This window comes from Nipponia nippon, unplaced genomic scaffold, assembly GCF_047370975.1.
Source record: "Nipponia nippon isolate SJK-2023a ecotype South Korea unplaced genomic scaffold, ASM4737097v1 scaffold_2, whole genome shotgun sequence".
Taxonomy (NCBI): Eukaryota; Metazoa; Chordata; class Aves; order Pelecaniformes; family Threskiornithidae; genus Nipponia; species Nipponia nippon.
In genome coordinates this window covers 121,947,917-121,961,975 of record NW_028262336.1, presented here as the reverse complement: position 1 = coordinate 121,961,975, position 14,059 = coordinate 121,947,917, and the positions used below count along the sequence as shown (strand labels likewise).

Sequence of the window (14,059 nt, the reverse complement as noted above, 5' to 3'; positions counted from 1 at the left end):
ATGGCTGGCACATTTTAGATTTCCTCCAAAAGGAATTCAGCTTGCAAAGTCACATATTGCCCTGTGATGTGAGTCACAGCATGAAACAGAAGGACTATTGGGAGATTCACTTCAAAACTATACTGCTGATCCTCATTCAAATGCTAGTTCTTGGTCCAAATAAGTAAATAAAGCAAGTGTTCAAAGTGCGTGAGGCATTTCCCAAAGAGAAGAGCTGAGATCTTTCTTTTCCCCACCTTGCAGACTTGACAAACTGCAGCAATATTGGGAAAACACTGAGGATCAGCACAACAAGCATATTGTTCACAGCCCTTTTTATTTGATTATTAATTTGTAAAGATGTTTTAATATGCGTCCACTATGCTTCTTCGTCCTACACCTTACAGAAATTGTGAAAACGAGACATCTTCAGGAACCAAATCAAAGAGAGAGAACAGAGAGGTTTTGTAGCGTGGGTTAAATAGTAGGACTAGAATCAGGTTAAGAAAGAGACTGGGAGGACAACATATTTCTGCTTTTATTCTCCTGAAAAATCCCAGAGAAGCATCAGATGGTTGAGTTGACTTTTATTAGAAGTCCTTACAAGTAGGGAGGAAGCTTCACTGTCAGGATGCAGAGAAGGGCTACCAACATCAGAGCTGAGGAATGGCCAGGCTACCAAAACAAAAACTGATGTAGACTCATCTTCCGGTGTTTCTTATTTGGGAGTCAGTCTGTGTGACCTCTTCTCAAAGGCCATATTTTAAGCACCCTCTAAAATAACAGCAATCCACAGACTTTCATCCTGGAAGTCTGACCATGGAAGATTATTGATTATTTAACAAATCCTTTTGTAAATATTATAGCTGGTATTGTGTTGGCTCCTGTCAATAAAAGAACATGTTCTATAGAGACAAACAATATTAAATGACTCAGTATATGATGAGATACAATAGCTTGTTTTATCTTAGGAACCTTTAATTATAGAGATCAAAAATGAAAATAAAGTGAATAAATTTTCTCAACATGAATAAATGTACATGCATAAATATCTGCATGGATTATGTTACCTTTTAACAGCCAGACACAATGGACAAAGAAATTTAAAATATAAAGCAATTAAGCAGTACATTCGCTGACAAGCTGCATTAGCTACATGGCAGGAGTTTTAATTTAGCTTATTCTAATTTCATCTTTGCTATGCCTTTGAAATACATTAGCACTCCTTTACATGTTTTCCTAAGCCCTGTCTAAAAAGCTGAACGTAAATGAAGTGAAACTAGGTACTTTGATCTTCGGTCTTACTGGAAAAAGAATTATACACATTGTCATATCAGCGTACGATTTCCTCTTGAATATACAGGCTTTGCTGATCCACGGACTGCAATATCAAACATATCTCAAAGCGGTTTACATAATGCACTTCACATCTACATGAATGGCTCCATGTCCCAAGTACAAGGCTCTGCAAATGATCCTATCTTTGTACTACACCATGCATTTGTTGACAGGTGAGTTTAATTCTTCTCAGTAAACCTAATTTATTTTGTGTTTTTACAGTGTGCTTTTCACCTACATTTCAAAACTGCAAATATTTTACATGCCATTACATGCACAGCATTTTCAGACATGTAGAATTGAGCTCTCTTATTATTTGAGACCAAGTGTCTTTCCTAACCTGTCTGTATGTTCACTGGATTAAATATAATTTGAAAAGTTGATAAATGCATTCAGCTTTTATTACTAAGGTAAAAATAGTTCTTCAGTGATGTCATAGTGATTAATATATATGCATGTGCATGTCAGGAAGTTTGGACCAAAAGTGCGTGACTCATTTTAACACAACTATAATCAGTTGGAGCAATTCCTTTGCATTCTAAATGTCAGTGCTGTTTTAATTTCTATTCCATAAGGAAAATCCAAGCATGTTATTCATAAATAAAGAAGAAAAAATCTGTATTTGAGTGTGACAAACAAAATTGTGACTGTCTTTCGATAAAAGAGTACAGCTGTGCAGAATGAAAGGAAAGCAAACAGAAGGATATCATGTTTATTAATAAGAAAGGGTAGGGGAGCACAGTTTTGCAAGAAAAGAGTGAAATTGCTATGTTAAGGACAGCATTCCAAGATTTAATGGTGACCTTACAAATTTCTGTGTCACTATAATACATGCGAATGGCTACAAACAATTTACTGTGGACTGTATTACGCCAAACTGTGATGACTAAATAGCTATAAAAAAGAAAGTTAGCTAAGCAAAGGACTGTAAAAGCCACACAAACACCACTTGTTCTGGAGTAGTTTAAATTTTCTTACCAATTTCCTCTACTTTCCCACCATACACTGGCCGTGACTTGGCTACTTAGATGCTTAGAACAAAAGATCTACTACCCTGTACAAACTTTTCACAAATTTGTATGCTCAGATACCTACTGACGGAGACCCTGCCTGCATGCAGCAAGGCACTTATTCAGATGAAAACCGAAATGGTTTATCTGTTTGGGTCACTGAGGCATACAGCACGGGAGGGATGCAGATTACATCTTGCAGACATTATCTTGCAGACATCATCTTGCCCTGAAGTTTCAGGCAGTTCACGCCAAAAGTCTTATATAAAACTTTATCGTATTTAACCAAAAAGCTAGTCAGTGTAAAAGATAAATTTGAAGTTGGGCTTTTTCTCCATAGTTTGTATATTTAATGAGCCTAATGGTTGTATTCTTCATACTTTACCCATCCAGAAACAGGGCACCAAGTCTAAGCAGGTCACCCAGGCATCAGTGGAATGGTTCCTTCAAAGGGTGACCCACCTGTCCTGCTCCTAATACCGTAGAGTAAAATTAGCCTCCTGGAGGTGTCAGTTTTGAATCTCTTTTCAGTGAAAATCATTTCTTCAGAACATTTAAAAAGTTAAATGGTGTAGCTTAGCTGTGATTTACCATATCCACCCATTGACTGCTTGACAGGATGGATACACAAAGGTTTCAGGTGTGGTTACAAATTTCAAGTTTGGCACCTGGAAATTAACTTTCCAACATCTAGGCTATTAAAAAATGGATCAATTGAATATTCAGAGAAAAGGAACAGGGAAGGGAAAACATTATGCTCCACAATATCAAAAGAATTGTTTTCCTTAGACATTCACACTTGTATAAGACCTACGCATCTCTTAGCTCCCACTCATTGCAGGGCTTAAGTAGCACCTTGGTCTTCATGCTGACCTATCCCACAGAGGAATTTCAGTTGTAGTCATTATAAGCTTCTGGAAATACTTTTCATAACTGTAGTTGTTATCCATTTTAGAAGGCAAAATTATTTGCAAAAGGTAACATCATTAAATCCTGCTAGTGTTGAGGAAATAAATCACTGCACAGGCACTATATGAGCAATACAGATATCCATGATGCAACCGCATCCCATCTGTGGCAGAAAGAACGTTACCAGTGCTCTGCAGCTGCTGTGTATATGGGCTTTAATACACACGGATGTAAAAACTGATAATAATGCTGCCTTTTGTATAAGTGACAGAAATGCATTAGCATGATTAAGGTTACTTAGCAGCCTTATCCATGACAGTTTAATCATGCTTTTAGTTATAATTAATAAGTAGGTGACTGATAGGTACATACAGTACATTTAAAAAAACCCTGTTCCTCTCCTACATAGACTTTAAATCTGAAGGGCTGCGAAGAAGTTCTTTTCTGAGAGGCAAGCAAGAATATAAAGAATAGAGGAAATGGGAAAAACAGTCTCCACAGCAGCAGAAGCATTTTTTTTTTTTGGTCCATATCAACTTCTCTCATTTGGGCAGAACACTTTTGAGCTGATCGCTATCACTAAATTGGGCCAATGGGCTTTTAACTAACTTTTTAACTAAATTTTCTGCTGAGGACAACATCTCTTCCACACCTTGGTGAGGACATGAAAAGTTGTGAGATGGGGGTTTACTGGCAAAGGGTGTAAAAAGACTGGACTCCAGCAACCACAAGTCTGCTGGGTCTTACAAAGGCAAGGAACAGCTCTGTGTCAAGAAATCAAGAATGGTCCATCACTTTGAGCATCCATGTAGGACTCAGAAGAGGGATTCCTCACTCCACTGCAAATTCTTCGGGTGAAACTGAGGGTGTAGTTTGCTCTCCCAAACTCACATCTCCTGGAGATGTGTTTCTTTCCCATTGATTTCAACAAGACTTTTGAGGAGCTGTTGATCTGAGCTTCAGCTAACCCATCTGTAAAGTGGGTGATATTAGATGCCTACGCAACAGGGACGCTGTCAGGGTAAATGCATTAACGACTGTGAAATGCTCAGTTACGACCATAATAGGAGTGATAGAAGTAAGGCAATAGATCATTGGAACTGATTTTACATAGAAACATACGGTACAGAGGAGGATAAACAAGTGTATACGGAGTCTGCTGACAGGTGTGAGCCAAATGTTAGGAGCTGCTTTCCAAACTGAGCAACAGTCAGCCTCCCATCTGCTACCCCCAAGCCTTTCTTACCCGGGCCTGACACACAAAATGAGGGAAGGATGGACAGACCAGAGGTGTAGTTGGGAAGATCTCTCACGTGAAAAGGAAAGTGTTTGCTTACAAACGCTCCCTTTTTTTTTAGGTTATTCTCTTTCAGCAATGCAGAAGTATCAAGGTACCCAGGCAACAGCTTTCTTAGCAATGATAAATTAGGCTCCTTGCCTTCTTATTTGCTAGCTAGAAGACCTAGAGATCAGACCTCGGTGCTTGTAAAGGCAGGTGACGACCCTGAAAATTATTAATTGTTAATTGAATGGCTTAAAAAACAAGAAAAAAGATGCAACAAAATATACGTTCAGCAAAAATGAGAGCTTTTTTAGCTCTGTGAAGCATTTCTCTTAATTGCAAATCTCTTTGCTATTCAGATATGCTCTACAGTCAGCACAAGGGAATAACAAGGGAGGAGTCAACCCACTCATGCTGGAAGGAGCAGCTGCACAAGCAGTGAAAGCAAGGGCCCACAGTCCCACTTGAGCTCACTAGGGTGTTTTCTTTGCTCTGAAAAGGAACTCTTTCCTCTGTCAGCTTTTCAGCCCCTCCATCCCTATAGCCACATAGTATCTTCACCTGTTCTCCCTGCACTTCTGCCCTTTGAATGTTTCTTCAATATTTCTACTCATTTGTTCTGTACCTCTCCCCTCCTTAACTTCCACATCCCACACCAACAGTTCCCCTTGCAAACTGCAAGAAAAACTAAATAGCAATCGGGAAAATGAGTTGTCATTAAAGATCTCCATACTACTTTATGCCTGTACAGCAGCTAATGCAGTAGGGCCTCAGTTCTCCTCTCGTTTCTAAGTTCTGCAGTAATGGACAGGGTTTATTACAATAACATGGATGACTTTCAAAAAGGCCCTGATTTTAGAACAAGCAACTTAGAATTTATTTTCTAGAGAAACACAATAGGGTGTAGACTGTCAGTCTCTTGCATCTCTAAAATCTAGACTTGTTAGACTACTTGTGCAGCTAGACCCAGATTCTAGTGGCGCCACCACTACAGCACCTTTTTCTCCAGCTTTCATGAGTAACCAAACAGCTCAGAATACTTCTGCAACCATCACTGCATTAACCCAATGCCCTGACAAGTTATTCCTCTCTGTTCATACCCTTCTACCATTTCTTTGCTCTCTGTCACATCAGATGAACTGCTGGTCTCTATTTTCAAGGCCCTTTACTGCCCATCCCCAAATCATCCCTTATTCATTGCTAAGGAACTCACTCACTCCTTCAATAAGTTTGTGATATCAATCTCTCTCTTACATTTGTTTGGCATTCAGACAAGTCCCTGTCTCCTGTTCCCAATAATCCTCCTGGTTGGGAATTGTTCACCCTACACATCCACAGATTCAATCACCGTTCTTCCTTTGGCATGATACTTGCAGAAAAGCTCAGATATTAGCAAGCTGAAACCTTCACTTAGTGGGTAGACCGCTGCGGTCCCACTGCATGGCTGCCTAGTCCTCCTCCCATCTGTTTGTATCCATCTGCTGTCCTTTGTCCTATATGTATATTATAAGCTCTGTCATTAAGGGACTGTCTAATTGCACTGGTTTGTGCAGACCCTGGCATATTCTTAAGCCTCTGACTATGGCTCTCAGGTATCAAAGCAACATGATCAACAGGGGATAGCAATTGCTTCATTTACAATCATATGAAATGGCAATGGCAAGAGACAGCTGGACATCCCTATGCTGATCTTGTTGCTTCAGTTACTCTTTTGCTTGCTATCACACAGGACTAAATCCTTGCATCAAAGAGGCAAAATCTTCAAGGGTGGGAGTGTGTGCATTTGTGTGTGTGCACACATGCTCTGCTAAAAGTAATCCAAGTCAAGCATAAGGTCTCATAGGAAATGGAGACACTCTCATTTACAGCTACTTACATACATGCAAGCTTCTAAGCGGGTGCAGGAGAAACTCTCCTACGCATCAGCTTCAGAGCCCAGTGAAAATGCCACTAATTCCTCCTGATCAAGGCAAATGTCTCTGTGCTGTTCAGCAACATCAGCTGCCATAGACTCCTCTGCAGGATGCTAAAATAACCCCTTCTGCTTCAGTGGCAGGCTGGAGCTGGGACCGTTCGGAAATGTCAGCCTCTGGCTTATCTGAGGATCTAACAATAAAATGTTCCTTATAGAATTGCTTAGCTGTAAAGTGTTAAACTGAAAAGCACGTATGGAGCAATCTGTTCAAAAATATATTAGAACTGAAAATCTACACATCCTGATTTGCATGCCAGCAACGCCCCATTCCCTAAGCCAACTTTATGGACATTTTCAGTCCCTGTGGACTCAATATACTCATCTTCATGCCAGTCCCTTCTCTTTCCACTCCAAAAAAAAAAAAAGTTAGCATTATGTCAAAAGTGATTTTGTTGGGAAATACTTTAACAAGAGGAAATTTGATTTTCACTCCCAGGAGATGTCACAATAAAAGCTTCTTATTTTTACTCTGTTTTTGAAACAGAACATTTTCAGTTTCTCTTAAATGTCATCTCAGGTTTTTTAAACCAAAAAATGGCATGAGAAAAACCAAGTTGTTCTCTTGTTTTGAAATGTTGACAGGAAACAAGAACTTTTTTTAGCAGTTAAAAACTATTTGCTTCAAGAATTTGGAACACTTGTAGTGAAAGCATTCAGAAAGAATCATTAGAAATTCTTGTAAGGCAACACTAGGTTTCCAGACTTCTTTAATACATGAAATAAGATTCATTCCCATTCCTTACCCTGAACTGTTTCCAGCGGAAGACAACAGAGACAAACATGAGGCCTAGGAAGTGTCATCCCCATTTGGTATATGGAAACTTAGAGACACCAAAACAAGTGACTTAAGCACAGCTGAGATGGAGATTGTAATACGATGATATATCAGCTAATAATAATAAAGTGTAAAAATTGAGAAGTCACTGCATAAACACTAAGCATATAATTAATTTTCTCCCTTGATATGGGCACAGCAAGAGTCTCATTGCTTTCTGAGGTCTGTTTGCAAAAAATGATGACACAGCTTGAAAGTCATATTTTTCTGGAGCTGAATGAACTATGGCTTGGAGCCACATGAAATCTGTTAGACAAAGGTGGGTCAAGAAGCTGCCATTAGCAATACACCTCCTCGCGCAGCAACAGTAAACCCACAGTGCTTCTGCACTGTGTCAGCTCAGGATCTTACTGTCTGTGCCCAGCACTGTATCCTCCCAAGTACCTGCATAAAGGCAGTGGATGAGGTGAAGTCATCTCCATAATTATCCCTGACATGAAGGTGAAACATGGTTAAAGTCCTTCCACTCAGTGAAAGCATGAACATCACTGAGCTACTGCTACGCCCAAGGGTAAGCAACTGCAGCTTTTATGAGTGAAGCCCCTGGGATTTGCTCCTTACCTAGGGATATTTTGCACCATTTCCAGAACAGAGCTGAGATGATGGTGTGTAGCAGGACAGCCCCTAGTGCTCCCAAATGCTACTTTACCTCATAAAAGCTTTTGCATTTTGCTAATACATCTTTTGATATCTGGCAGCTGAGTGAAAACTTGTGGGTGTGACAGTCATTTCTTACTCAGGATGCATGTCCATAACCTTTAGGCTGTCTTTTGGAATTAAACATCTGGAGTATAAAGTGCCTCTGCACTAAAAAATTGAACCGTGTTCACCATGCAGCAGAGATGGGAGGGGTGGGACAGTATCAGTGGGGGCTGTATGGTTTCAGTGGGACTGTATGCATATGCTGAATGCATGCAGGATGGATAAAGAGGGAAAAAAACACTTCAGAAGCAGACAGGGAAGGCAGTAGGAAGCTGAGGACAGTTGGAGAAGCACTTAAATGTGGTGATTATGGAGTAGTAGCACAATATCCAAAGAAGACCCCATAAACCATTTTATCTGTAGGGCTATGAATAGTGAGGAGCTCTGTCTAGGAGATTACCTTAGACCTTAGTCCTCCTGTCCCAGGGAACTCCCTTGGCACCTGGCACCTGGGCTAGTGAGAGTGTCAGCATTGGAGCTGATGGCCTGCCCAACACCTTAACTACTTGTTAACACATCGGCCTGCATCAGAGCCACAGCTAGTGGGACTGCTGGTTTCTCCCTCTAAGGAAAAACACCTTCAGCATTGGCTGAGCTGTATTATTCTTGAGCTACAATGCAGACGTCCCCTTCTGAGCCCCACTTAGAGTCAGTAGAGACTATAGTCAGAGAGTCACTGACTAGTGACCAGCTCAACTGCAAACATCTCTGCTGAGGCACCTTTTAGTCTTTTGATTGGATGAGTCCACTCAAAATAATTATTTTTGTCACTGCACAATACCTAGCACAGAGGGTTCCTTTAAGCTCAAGTTCAAAAATTACTATAATACAAACACCCACAACACATGTAATGTGTTGTGTGTATGACCCATTACTTGTGTATGCAATAAGACTGAGTCTGGGAAGGTTATCTCCCCACCTTCAAAGCTCTTGGAGGAATTAATTACATTTTTGCAATGCGTCCTGGGTGGCAGTTGCCTATCAGACCTCTTCTCCCTGCCTCGTATGTATTACATGGCTCCTACTGGGAAGAAAGCCGTTATCAGCATGCACAGCTCCGTCCCACCAGCAGGCTCTGCGGCATGGCAGCAAGGTAGCCCAGCTCTCACCCTTCTCTGATGCTTAACAAAATCACCTCGTTACCAGCAGCTGCTGTGTTGGATGCCACCATGTCACAGAAACCAGCTCTGTTTTACCAGGACATCAGAGGAAGAAAACTGCTCTCCAGCAGAGTGTTTCATATGAGGGTGGGCCAGGAGCGACTGGTCACAAGCTTTATTGGCACACAGGTATGAGATACAGAGCAGATCAGTACTGAAGTGATGGGAGACTCGAGCATGGAAATTTTTAGAAATGAAAGCAGGGAAGGATTTGTCTTAATTTTGTTTCCCCTTGGGGATGTCTACAGAAGTGCAGGAGGACACACACTCCCTCTGTTACCACAAGCCCTTGGTTGGCACTGAACTGGAGCTTCTAACCTTCCCCTCTTAACCTCTCAGGCTTAGTAGCATGTTAACCAGAGCTACTCAAGTTGTTTGATGGAGCTGACTCACTCAAAGTGGGCTCAGTATGTGGGTAGAGTGAGTTCACATCTACTGCAAAATACCACATAAATATATCCATGGAAAACAGAGTGTAAGTGGGAAGGCTGGGGTGTTGCTGAGAAACACAGCTCCCCAGTATCTCTCCTTTGATATCTCCGTGTCTGGGGCTGAAAGGCAAGCCATATACCGAGATACTGAAGCTGGACTCTTAACATCTTTTCAGTAAGGCTGGGCAGTTCCTGCTACTGCAATTGCAAAGCACCCAAAGGGATGGAGGAACAGCCTTGGAGGGTCACACCACAGGTCCATCTAACCTGTACCATGGCTAGAGTGGTGGCCAGAAGCAAAAGCAAAGGAGTATAGGTTTAGAGCAACCCTTCTCCAGAAGACCTTCCTGCTTTGCCCATTGGACAGACAAGGGCTGAGTCTATATAGTACACTTGAGGTTTCATCTGTGTCTAAAGTAACCCACACTCTTAAATAAGTCCTCTAGCAATCCACAGATAGACCATACAAAATCAGAGACGGAGAGAAATAAGGACAAGGAACAGTCTCTGGAGATAAATGTTCTTTTTATCGATTAAGCATATATAAAACCTATAGTGCTGCTGATCCACCTTGCTTTAGGGCAACAGCAAGAGGAAAGTTAAACAGACATCTTCTGGATTATATGTGAAATACAGTAGTTGGCAATCTCACATGCTATGTCATTATTCAGGCTAGATGTTTGTAATGACCTATTCTGCTCTTAAAAATCAATAATATGGGAGGTTCAGTTCAAATAATCCCATTTAAAGTGCATGTTTCATATCACTCTTACTGCAAGATTTTAGTTCAGCCAACGCAGTTATAGAATGGATCACTTTGTACACTACATATTATGCAAGCAATTAGTGGTTTGTAAAAGGAAAGGTTACTTTGCCCTGAAACTTGGCAAGAGCCACATGGTTAGTCTTCACCTATTCTCTTAACACTGGAGGAGGAGAAAGCTCTCTCTCTGACACAGCGATCAAGACAAGCTCTGATGCAGAGAGCTAGCATAGCGTTGAGTTTCCTTCCTGCAGCACTTCTGCAATAATAGCTGCTGTAATTGTTCAAATTGTAAAAAAATCACAGGAAAACATGGTACTTTTCTCACCCACATGTAGCTACCTTCTATTCATCAAAAGAAATTATCACTTTGCCACCGTAGATGTGATTTATATATTACATGCCCTTGTGAACCTCAATAATGACAATCTCTCAGTCTCAAAAGAATTGAATTACAGAGCACAGGAGTGGGTTACATAGAGTCAGTCCAGCTACCTCCACAGCAGTCCATTTTAATCTGCTTGTTATCTTTCTTTTCAGGGGAAACTAGTTATTAAACTTTAGAGGAGCTGGCATTTGTACTATCTCTTACTTCAAGTGATGTTTTTCCATTAGCTGCAAACCGTGGCAAAGATGAACGTAAGAAAGTTAACACAGGATACACACTCCAGCAAATGTTACCTTTTTTTTTTTTTTTTTCCCATGCAACACATGGTTGCATTTGTATTTCCTTATTTACAAAGCACACAGGACACACCATCATGTCTCATCTGCCTCTTGGGTTTTGCAGTGTTGGACAGCATTGGAGACCTAAATCTGAATGAGAAATAAGTATTTCTAGCCAAAAATTGCACTGGTTTGACAGCAAGGCGTGAAACAACACACATGATGACAGCTATTTTAAGGAATAAGAATTTCTCTCCTGCACCTAGGAAGAGTCATTGCTGGCTTTCATTGGTGTAAAACAGAGGCTGGCTTGATTAAGAAAAGTGATAGAGTTTAGATCAGATATCTGACTGAATCTCAGCCCAGCTAAGCCTCACTTAAACTTACTATTTCTTTCCAGCAGAGGTGCAGAAAAAGCTTCTGCAGGCGTTAGCTTGCTTTGTCAATAACTGGGTTGTGATGAGGCCCTCCCTAGTCCTACACTAGAGAACATTCCTCTGCACAGATTCCTACACAATTTCCGACACTCAGCTCCTGCTTTTACTGTTGTGAGCGATGTGTCATGCTCAGCTTATCTATTATCTCCTTTTCCAGTAGGAATAAAGCTTTTTATGTTGTAATCCATCAGCAACTGATCAAATTCAGCACTTGTTGGTTCAGGCTACCCAGTTTTCCAAGGCGGCAGAAAACAAGAATATTTCTGTGAGGTTCATTAACTGGGAAAGTGGATCACAGGCCTTCCCAGCAGGTTAGGCTTTGTGGTACAGGAGCCATGCCCCAGACTTGTAGGCAATGGGGTCAAAGCCCCAAGCAGCTATATGGGTTTCCTGGGAAAAGTTAGGCTTTCACAGTGTGACTCATGGAAATTGGCACAGAAAATGGGAAATAGAAATGCAGGACTTCAGCAGCTCTCTCTGAGAGAGCGGTACTTGGTCCTACACCACCAGCAGTGATGTCTGCTCAGGATCATTTTATCTGAATCCTCTGCAGGAGTCAGGTGCCTGAGGAGCTTTTTCTCAAAATAGGGGTTGGAGGAGCTGCCGTCTTTTTTATCCTAGAACAGAAACACTTGGAGCACTGATTATTGGAGCAATGACTGGAAGCTGTGTAGCCCTCTGCACCCAAATGAGCATGTTAAGTAGCAATGAGAGATCCAACTGCATCTTTGCCAAATGGCTATGGATATTTAAATTGTTTGACATAAAGAGGAACAGTTTCAGCTGGAAAGGCTGAAGACCCTTTTTCTTCCCCTAATCCTACAGAGGCATTGAGGGCATTTTAAAGATAAGGGGGAAAAGCTGCTCTAAATCACATTGGTAGAGGGAATATTAAAAATATCTTATTACCCCAGCAGCTGCAGTAACCTTGAATCTTTCAACAAAGTAGGACATGGGCAAAGAAAGTGGCATTGGTTGTCTCTTAGCTGGCATTGGTTGTGTGGGACTATACCCTTACCATCTCCCTCCCTCTTGTTTCCTTTATCTGACACTTTCTGGGCACCCAGTTTGTGCAGTGCCATAAATGAGAACAAAGGAGATGGAAGGAAGTACAGATGCTTATGGTGGGATGGTGAAGCAGAGCAGTGCCAAGATCCTCAGGCGCCACATGGCTCCCCAGCTCTGGTGGTACTTTGTAATGGGTGGGAAGGTGTCAGCATGGTGCACGTTGTTATACCTCATCCAGAGAATGGTCCTTCAGGAGGCAGCCTGCAGCCGGTGTCAATCTGGCTGAATAAGTAAGGGGCTTGATGTCATCTACACATTGCCCCTCAGTGTTGCGGGCGGTCTAGTCCACTGTGGTCCACAAAAACAAACAACCTTTTGGTTCAGAAAGTGGAGTAAAGGGAAACAACAAAGTAGGCCAGACCTTTCCTGAAAATGAATATCCATATTTCAGAGACTTATAATCAAATTACATGGGAATATATGCTGCAAGAAAAAAATCGGAAAGACAACATTATATGAGGGAACAGCTCCACTGGGCCAAAACATCCCTTTTTGTCTTTTTTGTACAAGTCTATGTTTAAAGTGTTAGGGGTTGACAAACCTAGTAGCCCAACAGTGGTATGGCTACCACAGCTCCATGTTCTTGGGTCCAACCAGTAATGAGGCTGAGCATGTATTCCGAATAGGCACACATACACACAATATTTATACATATGCATATGTGCTTGACCAGCTATGCAGATCAACACAAATACAGCACTCACACAAATTCCAACAGCACCAACAACCTCATCCTCTTGCCCTCTTCGGCTGACCAGGATGAAAGCCTGTTATGGGAAAATACATAGACATATGTGTATATACATACACATGCAGTCTGGATCCCTGCACAGCTGGCCTTAGATACCCAGTCTACCCAGTAACTGCCCCTGGATCCCCTGGTCTCCCAGTTGCCTCACCCACAGGCAGACACACACATGCACACGTGCACAAACAGGTCTCTCCGGGCTGGTCCAGGGTCTGGCATAGAAGTAACTTGACAGTGGTACTGCAAGGATTTGTTGAAGAGGTGTCGTGCCCAAGGATGCTTGCTGCATGCTGCAGCTTGGAAGCGATGGTGGAAGCCTGGATGTTCCCCAGCATCTGGGACTGGACACAGAGCAAGCACTGTAACCCTGGACAGTCCTTAGCGGTGATTCAACAGTGGGGGCGCATAGCCTCAGAGGCCTTGGATGGGTTTCTCACAATAATTGAGGGCAGCATCTTAATTTTTAATCAGACACTTGCATTATGGCCGGTGCAATTTGTTTGCAATCTGCCTGAGAGTCCCTGTAGTGTCTTTAGCCAACTTAAAACAAAAAGAAAAAAAATGACACCACAATAAAACCGCACGCGTTGGCAAAGAGTACAGTGCCTTGACTTTACAACCTCAGCATTAGCAGCTCTTCCAGGACTGAAGCACCAATGTTTCCCCCAAATGCTTGGGATGGGAATTACCTGAGGTTACTTTGTAATACCGGTGGACTAGTGCCAACTTTTAAAGTGATGACTACGGTGTAATCAC

At 41.7% G+C, this 14,059-nt stretch overlaps 1 protein-coding gene across 1 annotated transcript in view; it reads left to right on the top strand.

The window, feature by feature from the left end:
• The window catches only part of TYR (tyrosinase), a 49,114-nt gene that overhangs the window by 19,795 nt on the left and 15,260 nt on the right, over positions 1 to 14,059 (top strand). Inside the window, exon 3 of the mRNA XM_009470379.2 lies at positions 1,343 to 1,490. Within this exon, the coding sequence (XP_009468654.1) occupies positions 1,343 to 1,490 (148 nt within the window). The remainder of the gene's footprint in view (positions 1 to 1,342; positions 1,491 to 14,059) is intronic.